Genomic DNA, 12,846 nt, shown 5'->3' with positions numbered 1-12,846 from the left:
AGATGTCCCTCATCAAGGGAAATCTGCAAGGTCCATGTTTTTAGCTGATGGCTCTTTCCTGTTAGTGAAGTATTCCTGATGGAATTCTTTGATATGTTGGTGTGGTCAAGAGGAAAATCACATTCAAAAAGAAATTCAAAAAGGAGGCTGTATTAGAGCATTCACACCTCCTGTAAATCTCTGTCCTTGTTCCAGGTTTATTTTTAGATTGTGTAAGAATGCTGCTTAGCCAGAAGTTTTACACCGTGGTCCTCTGTATGGTACAGACCACCAGCAAGCTGCTAGTAAGTAGCTATGGTAACGCTGTAATCAATGACAGGTACTGAGGCCTCTGAGCAAATAGTGCTGGGATGAGTAGGAATTATGAATAATTGCACTTTACTAGAATTCATAACTGATTTCCAGAGGTTACCCAACAGTCAAGCGTTTGTCGCCCTCCCCATCCCCATGACTGCTGATAGTGGGAAAAAAAGTGATTGTTATGCCACAGTAATGAGCAAAGAGGTCAAAAAGTTTGATAAGAGCAGGAAAAGTCATTTCCTGTGATATCATTAGCAGTATTTTAGAGAGCAGGTTCAGTAATTGCTATGGTAATTCTGAATGGCTTTTGACTGTGAGAACACATAGGTAATTTTTTAAAGTTAGCATCTTCGCTAGCGGGAGAGCAATTCCACTAAAATGAGGCAGTATGGTGTTACAGAGGGATATGGGCTGGGGGCTTGGGAAGCAGAGGCTCTGCTCTGTGCTGTGTGACTTCTCCAGGCCTCAGTTTCTCTTCTCAAAATGGTCTATGGTAACATGTATGCATCAGTGAGCAAGCACAAAGGAAATTGTGAATCTCAGGATGGAGCAGATCTGTTTTGCAAAAATTTCAGCGAGCGCATTGCCTGTACAACAAATGCCATGAATTTGTTACTGCTGCACAAACTGCAAAACCAGAAAGGGTGCCAAGTGCTCTTTGTATGGGCAAATACAAAATTTGCTTGAGTGGATCCTGGTTTTAAAAGTAGGAGATCTAGTTAGGAGTTAACAGCAGACCTTCTGATGGTTCCCCTGGGAGTACAGACAGGCTATAGTATTGTGGGCCTTCTCCAGGTTGTTTTTGAGCAAAGTCCTTGATATTCCTTTGGTTTTGAAGAGATGCTTTTAACCCTCCAGAGAATGAGAGCTGCTACCAGTCTGTGTGTGTGCAGATACACTTTGCTTTTCACTGAGTTGATAGAAAGTTTGCAGCTCCTAGCTATGTTGCTTCTTTTGAGCTTTTTACCATGTCTTTGTTTGGGGTTAGAAAGAGCAAAGGTTTCAAGTCTGTATATGCTGGAGAGCAATGAGGAGAGGACACTCTGCAGTGTATTTCACCTCTCAGTGGCTACTTGGGTTTTAATTCTTTCTTTCGTCTCTCCAGGTGCAAACAGATGACCTACCCAGATGACCTGCCCCAGATCTCCGTGGTCTTTATATTTGTAAATGAGGCGCTCTCTGTCATCCTGCGCTCCGTGCACAGTGTTGTGAATCACACCCCATCGCACTTGCTCAAGGAGATCATTCTGGTGGATGACAACAGTGACAATGGTGAACAGACATAACTTTTCTTCTAAGTACTGTATCCTGTGTGGTTAATGGGCATGAAACGTAAAGCAAAGGGAGTTTGGTCACTACTAGCTGAAATGCTTTTTTTTTTTTAATGTTGGGATGAAATAGCATTGAGTCATTCTGCATTTAAACAGGCGGGGGAGCAAGGTCATGCATGCAACCGCTGACTTAGGGCTAACACGCTAGATCATAAGTTGCTGTAGATTAACATACCTCTAGTGAAGTCAGCAGCGTTTACAAGAGTTTGTATTTGTTGATAAGAGGGTTGATTGAGCCACTTGCACAAAGCCGTGAGTAAATATTAACTATTTGTATAATAAATAAACATCATGTGGACAAGCCCTACTTATTTCATTGAAGTCCTCACAGGATGAATGATATTTGCATAGGCAATCTTAATATAGAAATGACATTTTTATCCACATTTTCAGTTCCAGAAGAATATCATCATTAATAGACTAAAAGTTTCGATTCTGCTTCCAAGGAAAAGTGGGGCTGCAGATTCTCCTTGAAGATAGCTTCTACTCCCTTACACGGCAGCATGCTCTGCTTCTTCATGATTTAAACGGGTGTTGATAAGATCAGATTTTGAGTCTGATTTTTTTTTTTTTTTTTTGAGGTAGGGAGTAAATTAGACTATGAGAATGAAACGGAATGGGCCCAAAGCACATGCAACTTTCAGGTCATCTGGTTCATTAATGTAAAAATAGCACTGCTGTTACAGCAATCAAAACTCACAGTATTGGTGAGCATATGGGTGCTATTGATCAACGTTTCACAGGATGGTTGGGTTTGGAGAACTGTTAGGATACAGGTGACTAACAGCGTTGTGTTTTAAGTTGTTGTACCTTAGACTTCTAGAACTGATGCAGCTTCTCAAATCCTATTTGTTAAAATAAGGCTTAAAGTTTAGCATCTCCACCGCAGATCAACAGCTTTAAATCTTTCGGTTTTAAGCTGCTGTTCCTCTTCAAGATCCCCGAAAAGAAAGGAGGGTTGAGAGAATGAATCACTAAAATAAAAATAAGTTCCAAAACTATAGATTCAGGAAACCTTTTGTCCACTTGTGCCTCTAGCTACAGCAGTGTAACCTATGGAGTGATTACGTGAGATTGCCAAGTGCCCGAGTCAACGTAATACAGAGGAGAATTGGACTCATTGTTTCTCAGTGAACTTTTGTATGGCTTTTCTCTGTCATTCTTCCAGATAACTGGAGATTTATCAGGTCTTTGATTCCGATGATAATGATTCTACTGTGTAATATAGATCAGAAGAATGAGGCTTCTAATGTCCTGGAAGCTTCTACTAGTTTTCCTAATAAATATATTTGAGTAAATGCCTCATTATGAATAAGTTGCAGTGTAAATGAATTACCAAACTAGATTGATTTAAAAAAACACAGAGACCATTTTGGTAATTTGCCTGTTTATAAGCCTATTGAAATGAAGCTGAATAAAGGAGTGAATGAGTTCTGTTCCATCTGTGGTTGAATGCCTGAAAATGAACAAAAGAGAAGTCATCTATTTGAAATCTTCGATATCCATTTAGTTCAATGGGGAAGAAGCCTGGTATTGAGAAGCCTTAATTATATTTAAGGGAAAACCCTTAAAATTAAGGGAAATTAATTCTGATCTGAATTAGGTCTTGACCCAAAATCCATTGAGGTTCTTTTTCAAACTCTTACTGAATAGCATAAATCAGAAAAAAGAATCACCAGTCTCCCATGTTACACTGCTGTAAGGTCAGAATTGCTCCTCCAGAAGCCAGTTGTAACCTAATGCAAATCATCAGAGAATTAGAGCAGTAATTATTTAAAAATATTTAGACAAACTACCTCTTCAAAACAATGATCAAGTCCATCAGGCCACATTAAACCTGTGCAAGTCTGACAGTAACTGCACTGATGCGTGGAGAATTTCTTTGAGCTGATACCCCTGGAGCTGGTCCATGCGGTACTTGGTTTATATCTGTGAGACTGACTAAGGGTCAGTATTTAATGATTTCTTTCCCTTTCTGTTGCAGAATAAATCAAAGTAAAGCATAATGTTGCAGGGCTTTTCTCATTCTGAATATTTATGTGGGTTTTTTGTCCTGCAGTTGAGCTAAAATTTAATCTGGACCAGTACGTCAATAAAAGATACCCAGGTCTGGTGAAAATAGTGCGCAATAACAAACGAGAAGGGCTGATTCGAGCCAGAATCCAAGGCTGGAAAGCAGCAACCTCGCCTGTCGTCGGATTCTTTGATGCTCATGTTGAATTCAACATTGGCTGGTAAGTTGTTGGCTATTCCCACAGGGAGAGCAGCGCTGTTACGCTGTGCCCTGTGTCTCAAAGGCTGTGAACAAGATTAGCTCAGCAACAGGGAAGCTGAAAAACTGTAGGGATGAGACGGCTGCAGGCGGGTGTTATCACATTAGCAATTACTTTTGAATAATATTCTTGATTATTGCAACATTGCTGACAATCCTCTGCAATGGCTGCAAGATCCATAAAAAAGCTGTTGTGCCGGCTCTATTACAGCTCAGCGGAGAGAGAAGTAATTTAAACCACAATGAATACAAAACCTCCAAAGCAGTCAAATGCGGAGGCACCATTAAGGAGGCTCTGGGCTGGAGGCAGATGCATGCTTTCAAGTATCTTTTTTTTAATCTCCTTGTCATTTTCTACCATTTCTTCGTATAAACTTGAATACTGATCCCATTTCCTCATAAATTTTCTTGCATTTACATTCGAGGGAAACATTGAATTATTTCCTGCATTTTTAATGGGGCTTGAAATTGGCACACCTTTCCTCATCCCCTTTCCTTGGCAAGGGAGCAGTATTGACCGCAGCAAGCACAGATTTGGGCCTAATGGGCCAGATCTACAGTTGGAGTAAACCTTTGTAGCACCACTTAGTGGCCAATATTTGCATTACTGGAAGTCGGGACTGAAGGAACCGATACGTACAGTCAACTGGAAAAGGGCTACTAGGACCTTCAGCATGTAAAATGTGTATTTTCCCAAGATAGGCTGGTATTTGATAATGATGATGCAGGATTACGGTGGAGCTGACTATGCTCTGCAGCTCTGGGAGATCTCCCCAAATTAAAACTAAAAATAGCTGTACTTACAACCAGAGAGAAACATAACTGCAAAGGAGTGGTGTGTTTATATATTCATTAATATCTTTATAAAATGGAAGATGTAATAAAATAAGTCTTGTAGTGCACCTGCTTTATGTTCACCCCGTTTGTTTTCCCCACAACTATGAAAGACTATAATAGCAGTTGTAGTAATTTTCTGGAAGATTAAGAGCTGGTTTAATTTATTTATTTATTTACTTTTAAAGCATCTAGATCTTTCAGATCATTGCAAATGTTCAGGTAGGGTAGTGTCAGCTACTGGACAGAATCAGGGACTGGGGAGAGCGTGCTCTGGGTGCTGCTCCCAGTGCTTGTCCTGCCCAAGATGCAGTTTTCTGAGCCTTGCGGAGAAATTTGTTATTGCTTCTATAAAGGATATTGAGATCTTACTGATGTACTCTACCCAGAGAAGGTGGGCAATGGTGTCAGTAAGCAGGAAAGGATTTTGTGCTTGCTTCTGGTTTGGTTTGGGTTGGTTTTTTTTAACCATATTGCTTTGCATTAATGTCATAAGGGGTGGAAATCTGCAGAGCAAAAACCTGGACTACTCGGTAAATGAGAGTGTGTGCATGTGTATCTGAGATTAAAAGTGTTTGCGTTTACTGCACACTCCATGGTGTACTCTCCTTTCAACAAGTGTGCTTAAGCCTCAGTAATGCTGCTGAGCCAGGCTGTGCAGCTGCTTTGAGACCACTTGGCTTCTGGAGGAGCCACAGAGGATGAATGAGAATAGCAATCGGGTCCCCGAAGCATCACGTACCCCTTTGTTTGAGAGCCGCCTGTGGAGGCTCGGAGTGTTCCCTTCTGGTGTTCCTCCTGTTGGTCCCTCAACCTTTGGGGTTGCTGACAGCCATCTCAAAGCTCATTCTGTTTCCTCCTAGTTTTAATTCTGTCCATCTCTGCACATGCAGTTTCCTGTCATCTCAGTTTTCATCTCATCTTCTTTCACGAGGAGAGACTGAAGTCCTTCCAACTGGACTGCTTTATTTTTTCCCACCAGGTTAACATTGCTTCTACTCCATAACCCTATGAACTTTGGAGTCATGCGGGAGTATCTTGTTGAAGTACTGCTGTCCTATTTTCCTGTGAAGTCTCATCCTGCATGACTATTTCCCCCCATTTTCAACTCATATTCATGTATTCAGAGGCCACGTGGATTGCTCCCACTCAAAGCTGTCTGTGGATTATTTGCGAGGCAATTAAAAAGACGCCAATTCCTTTACCACAGAAAAGAGCACTGGCTTTCTGTTTGGGTTGTGTTCCCATCTAAAAGTCAAGTACCTGCAGTGCAATTTTGGTCTTCCAATCTATGGCTGCTTTACCTGCCTAATCAGTTGGCAGATTAATTCATAAAGAATCAGAGGAGGACTTCATCACTTCCTCATGAAATATGCAGGACTTTGACAACAAAAAAACTTTTCTTTAAACAACAGTTGCCCCGTTTATGGGTGAGCTTTTGCCTTATATTGCACTATAGCATTTTACAGGCTCTCACAGCATTACTCTCCAGGGACGCTTCTTCTAAACTAAAATACAATCTGGTAGGATATAAAAAAATACTCTACAACCTGGCAGGTCAAATTAAATATTGAATTATTTATTCTGCCGTGCTTAATTGCTGCTTTTTTGCTTCTCAGGTGTTGAAATGTATTAGTGCAGAGCAGAGATTTTCTACTCACCTGTTCCCCCTAAGGCTTTTGATGGTGTAAGCCAATATTGCTGCTGTGAGCGCAAAAGTGGACGGGACTAGCTGAATGGAATTTTAAATTCAAATTACATGATAATGTACGTGTGCAGTTCATATGTAAAATTCTGCCTGTCCTGCAGTAGTTTTTAATGGTTACTTCATGTCAATAGAAGTCAGCATCTAGAGCCAGCAACCCAGCAGAACCAACCAGTATGAAAAGCTCCTGTATGTTCCTCTCCGAGGGTATATTTAAGCCTGTATAGTTCAGTGTTCCCCTCAGCCCCCTGAAGTTTTCAGGATTCCTGCTCTGGCTTTTGTATTAGGTCCACCCACTGTGCATTAGGCAACACCCGGTAACTGCGTACAGACCATTGCCACCTGGCTGCTAATTGTAGGGCAGAAGATGTAGAGCATTGTATCGACTCCCGTCTTTGAGAGATGGGAAAGAATAACATGGCAAGGAGGAGGGAACTTCACTACACTGTAACTGGGATCAGGAAAGAGAGAGAGCAGAGATGGGTGTTAATCCTCTGGGTGAGAAAAAGGACACATTGAGTGAAAGAGAGCAGAAACCACTAAGTGAAATGCAGACACCACAATATATTAGCAGCCGTAAAGAGGGTGCTGGAAGCCATAAAAGAAGACATAGTGGTAGAGTATTATACTCACTTTCTATCTTAGGAATTGCTTTTGCTCCTATCATGGAGGCAGTATCGGAGCGCTGAATGGAGTTATGCAGTACTGTAGTAATTAAATTTTTGCCAGACAAAGGGGGAGTCTCAATAAGGAAGCAGTGGAGTAAGAGGATTTCATCAGAAGATTTCAATATACCAGAGAGACAGAGACAGCCTGACATGAGGGAGAGGACCTGAAATATAAGCCGAGTATCCATCAGATTGTGCCACACACAGCCCATTGTTATGGATTATCCCTGAAGCTGGCAGTGTTTTAAAAATATAGAAAACTGGCATTTTAATGATGTAGGAAGAAGAGCTAAAGATCAAGATGCCCAGGTGTAGGGATAATGCTTTGCAGGTGCTATTTTATACCATAATATGTTGTGCAATTTGCTGTAGTGGCCATAAGCAATGGATTCTCAAGAAAGCGTGTGGAGGAAGAAGGAAGCTGATTTCCTCCTAATCTTCTACTGGCTTTGGCTATCCCAAGTACTCTGTAACAGAGATATGGTTATGCTTTCATAGGGCAAAGCCACAAGGTCTTCACTCCCCTGAAATTTCCCTCATGCAAGGTACTGCAAGCCAAAGTCTACCAGCAGGCAAACTCCCCATCCCCCCTGTTCAAGCTCAGGTGACTCTTTGGGGACCTGGCAAGGTCCAGGTGGTTCCTTCTTTCTAGTGAGAGAAGTGCTGAAGGAGAGGGTGAAATTACATTTGCAGTCCTCCTCCTGTGTGGTCCCTCACCTCTGGAGGGTTTGCACCTAGCGGTCCTGCTCAGGACATGGTGCATTGCAGCATCCCTGGTACCACGCTGAGTTACACAGCTCAAAGGAAAGGGCATGTGTTTATTAAGGGAGCTTTTTCTCATCTGAAGCCTCTACCATCGCTTAGGATCAATTTGGTAACTTAATGGAATACATGTTTTGGGTAGCAAAAGTGAACTAATATTATCTGAACGAAAAGGGAAGCGTGCAACATAAGCCATGTGGGCCTTTCAGGTTTGTGGGACAGTGCCAGCCTACATACAGAGGACATGCCAGAAAAGCAACTTCAACTATTCATCTACCTAAACAACCTGGAGTGTTCACTGAAGCATCCTCATTGCTTTTCAGTGGTGCAGAAAAGAGCTATTCAGATTTGGCAGCCAAAGAGCTGATCTTTAACTCTGCAGCAGGCGTTTATGCCGCGTTCGCTCCATTCTGGCTGGGGGCTGCAGGTCTGAAACCTCCCCGGGCACACAGGAATGCTGATAGAGATGTCAGGTAGAACAGATGGGGAATTTCTCTCTCCTCTTAGAGACTGTTAGAGGGAGTATGAAATTTTATTTATTTTTTTTTAGTTCTCTGCACACTTATTTACAGGAAACGCATTCTGTACTAAATATTCCTCAGTTGGCCTCAGTGAAAAATTATGTACGTCAGTAGGTCTGCTTGTCTGCATCTGATAAATGTATATTGTCAGTGAAATGTGAGGTAGAGTATAAAATCACATACAAAATAATCATTCAATTTACACAGATTTTTTTTTCTTACATTTTTGTGTTAAGTTTTTACTTCATAGTACCTGACAGCAGTACAGCCAGAGTAAAACATGATGTTAAACTCACTGAGCCACAAAATCTAGCAGATGAGACTATATTGTCTTTCATTTATGTCTTATAAGGACTCTTCCCTAAGTCCTTGCAAGAAAAAAAAAAAAGAAATTCTGATTTGTGGAAGGGGGGGGAAGATTGGATTGTCTAATATTAGTTCTTCTTTTTTTATTGGAGTAAAAAACTAGAATAGCGATGGTGGAGAGGAAGAAAAAGATGTTTATCTCAAAAGAACCCAGGGATTAGGGTATTTGGGTACCCAGCTAGGTCAGGGCAGAATTTGAAAGAGACATTCCCCAGTGCAAGTCCTGTCATTTAGGAAAGAATTTACTTTTGGGCAAATTCAGAAAAAGTGACATTTGGAAGGGCAGGAGGGGAAAGGAGTTATTGACAAATGCCTAATACAGTTGTTCTAAGAACTGAAAAGTATTCTGGGTCCACTCCTCAGATGATGCATGTTCGTGTGAAGCTGTGCAGTCCATTGGAGTAGGAGAGTTGGACAGCAGAGGATCTGGCCTGCCGCATGCATGTGGTTTCTCTTGCGTGTGTATTCAGTTTGGGGTTCCTCACTCCAAAAAGGACATTGAGGGGCTGGAGGGTGTCCAGAGAAGGGCAAGGAAGCTGGTGAGGGGTCTGGAGCCCAAGGCTGATGGGGAGTGGCTGAGGGCACTTGGGGTGTTCAGCCTGGAGGAGAGGAGGCTGAGGGAAGACCTTATCATTCCGTACAACTGCCTGACAGGAGGAGGGAGCAAGGGGGGGTCAGGCTCTGCTCCCAGCTAATGGGCGACGGGATGAGGGAAAATGGCCTCAATTTGCACCAGGAGAGGTATCCTGATTGGATATCAGGAAAAAATTCTTCACGGAAAGGGTTGTCAAGCATTGGAACAGGCTGCCCAGGGAAGTGGTGGAGTCCCCATCCCTGGGGGTATTTAAAAGATGGGTTGATGTGGTGCTTAGGGACGTGGTTTAGTGGTGGGATGGCAGTGCTAGGTTAACAGTTGGACTTGATGATTTTAAAGGTCTTTTCCAACCTAAATGATTCTATGATTCTCTTAGATCGCATGCGTTTATTCCCATGTTGTGCCTTTTTAAAAGTCTGCTTGAAGTCAGCAGGTGGTTTTACATATTTAAAAAGGTGAATTATATAATCATGTATGCTGAGGAGCTCATTACTAACTTGTTTTTATCTGTTTTTTATCTGGAAGAAGCTGTTCTTTTTTAGCATTGTGAAAAATCAGACTTCCCCATTGGCATGAACTCTCTGGCAATCTGATAAAGATGTAAGACAGCATACAAGTTGTGTTTGCTGTGGTTTCCTGTGGGGTTTGAGCTGCTCTGAGTTGGCCCATATTAAATTCAGAATGCATATATGTTCAGAGATAGACTTACAATGGAATTAGAGAAGCCCGTGTGATCACAGTATGACCCCTGCCTCTGCTCTCAATCTTCTTACAGGCTTATTCTATACTCGGGGTTAAATTCTGCCTTCCAACTCTTTTCCTAACTGTAATGTTTGTCTTGGGAACACTTATTCTTTGAGGCCCACAGTGCTGGCATTGCTGGAGCAGCTCCCACTGAAGCCATCATGGGTGCTCAACACCTTGGGAAAATCCAGTGTTAATCCAGAAATTGACCCACTGGTAGGCAAAAGCATTGGGGTGGAGTGAGAGGCAGAAAAGGCCTTGGCTCTGTGTAAGCCCTGCTCAGCAGTGACTAAAGCATCCCTGTGTTATCAACCCTGTCTCCAGCACAAATCCCAAAACATACTAGCTACTGTGAAGCCAAAACCAGCAAAATTTTTAGAGAGGATAGAAGGGAGGAACTTCTTATGTCACTCAAATTCCAGCCCGAATTGTCTGCTTGGTTTTTATTAGGTGGAAAAAAGAACTGGAGGGTGTGAAGCTCTACCTTTAAAGCTGAATCTTTTGATCATATTTAGTTTACTGAAATCCATGTCTATGACTATGCCTTGGAGAATTTTTCCTCTTGCTCGAGTAAATAACTTGTTAGCAACGTATGCTACTCTGTGCCCATGAAGTACATTGACTCAGATACAAGCTAGGAACCTAACATTTTTGCATCTGTGGTAAATAGAGATGAATCTCAAAATTCACATCTGGTTTATGTACCTCATCAGGCAGGGCTGAATGTGGCCATGCAGTGGCCATGTGGAAAGGAAATACTCAAACAACATATTGCAGCTCATCCGCATGGCTTGTTGAACTTACCTGGACTTCAGCAACCTCTTCCACTCTGTCCTTTTAGTCCTGGGAGCTGCCAGGAGCACCTGAATTCTGTCGATGCACCATGGAAAAAACAAGACAAGGGGGAAAAAAAACAGGGAAAGAACACTGTTGTCTGTGAAGAGGATGAGTAAATCTACATAATAATGTAGCAGCTTAAAATTAGGAAAAAATTAGAAATTACTAGGAAAGATTTAATCATAATCCTTTCAAAAACCTGAAGCAATTAGAGAAAGCCAGAATTACCAGCAAAGTTGACAAAGGATTTGATGAATGTGTGGCTCAGCTTACAGAGACAAAGACACTGTGTAAGTCCATTAAGCCTAATAGAGCTACACCAAGGTTGGACTTTGCTGGCAATGAATAGCAATAAAAAAACCCCTTATATTTCATGGATTACCTAAGATAAGCAATGTAAACACAGTCCATTACCCACCCCTGCTCCAGCTTTAGTTCTTCTTCATTGGCCATTGCCTAGGGATCTTGGCAGGCAGAGAAACAGAGCACAAGCAGTGTCGGCAAAGGGCATCATCAGAATCTGGGATTTGAACATTTCTGTAGGTCTCGCTGAGATGAGCTAGGGCTTGGCATCTGAATACCCCCTTGCTATTTCTGGTGTCCCTGATCAGGCAAGGCAAGGTGTGAAATCCCACGGGTGTACAGTGTTTAATGAAGAGGCTCTCCATTCTGGGTTTTGCTAAGTAACAGAGCACAACTCCGCACTGGATTTTCTCTTTCCATCTGTGACTCAGAGCCTGCTCTTGTACTTGTGGATGTGAACGTATTTTGGAAGTTAGATAAATGTGCAGTCTGTCCAAATGGTGAACCTGTCCTGTTCTTAATACCTGTGGGGATGTGATACCACACACGTGGATACAGACGGAGGAAGAAAATCACCTCCATTGGGAGGTTGAGAAAATGAAGTTCCAGCATAAGTTCACTGCATAACCTTGGCATGGCATTTTACTTCATCTGTAACCTGAGGGTAGAGATGTCAACGCTTACTGAAGTAGTAATATCCTCAACATTTACCTTTCTTGAGTGCAGGACTCAAGAACTTCCACCACAGGGACAGATTTCAGATGCCTCAGAGTTCGTGAAAGTTCAAAATCTGAGATTTCAAATTAATAGATTGATAGATATTAATGAAATTTCATCATGTACCTTGATCCGACTGTTGTGTTACACCCCAGAGATCCCTCCTTGTGCCATTCAGATGCAGAGCACCGAGTCAGGTGGTAATAAATGTAAGCCATACAAGCAGAAAAAAAAAAGGGAATTCAGTCAACTGTAGAGTGATGGGAGTAGTTTGGTGATGGCTGGTGTGACAGCAGCACCAGAGCTGGGAAAGGCTTGTTCTTCTTCTTCTGAAGAAAAGGAGGACCCAGTTTAGCATTTCCAAGACACAAGTATCAGATGAACACAGTCACAAATATGATTGAGGACTGAAAATCAGGGTGACTGTTAAGTATTTTCTTCATAGTCTTTCTATAACCATTATTGGGGATACACTTCAACAGCCCAATCTTAAGGTGCCTTGCAAAGTAGCAGGCTAAATTCCCTTTATATTCAAAATAGGCTCCTCTGGAACATGATTAATGCCAACTATTTTCAGTGTCTACATTATTATAAGAAGCATCTTACTATAAAAGTGCCAGCCTCTGCCTCTCTCTGCTGAGAATGAAAGTTTGAGGCAATTACCTTGGATGTGGGGGGTCTATTGCAGATATCTGACATTAAGGGAGAAGAATTCCTTATCCTTTTAGCTTTTTCATGACACGATCTCAATCTACACTTCAAAGTAAAATACTTGCAAAATGATCACACAAGGAGCAACTGTAGAAGGAACATGGAAATTTCAGGATAGTTTTAAGTATGATGGTTAAACAGTCTTGCTTTTTATCAACATAAACATCCCAATAACTGAGG

The 12,846-nt window shown here is 41.9% G+C and overlaps 1 protein-coding gene across 1 annotated transcript in view; it reads left to right on the top strand.

Moving 5' to 3' along the window:
* GALNT9 (polypeptide N-acetylgalactosaminyltransferase 9) overlaps nt 1–12,846 on the top strand; it is a 158,393-nt gene that overhangs the window by 54,485 nt on the left and 91,062 nt on the right. Inside the window, exons 3-4 of the mRNA XM_009639846.2 lie at nt 1,406–1,572; nt 3,691–3,865. Coding sequence (XP_009638141.1) covers nt 1,406–1,572; nt 3,691–3,865 — 342 coding nt within the window. The remainder of the gene's footprint in view (nt 1–1,405; nt 1,573–3,690; nt 3,866–12,846) is intronic.

Source organism: Egretta garzetta, unplaced genomic scaffold, assembly GCF_000687185.1.
Source record: "Egretta garzetta isolate BGI_Z169 unplaced genomic scaffold, ASM68718v1 scaffold25, whole genome shotgun sequence".
NCBI lineage: Eukaryota > Metazoa > Chordata > Aves > Pelecaniformes > Ardeidae > Egretta > Egretta garzetta.
The sequence above is the reverse complement of the archived record's forward strand: the minus strand, read 5'-3'. Positions and strand labels throughout refer to the sequence as shown.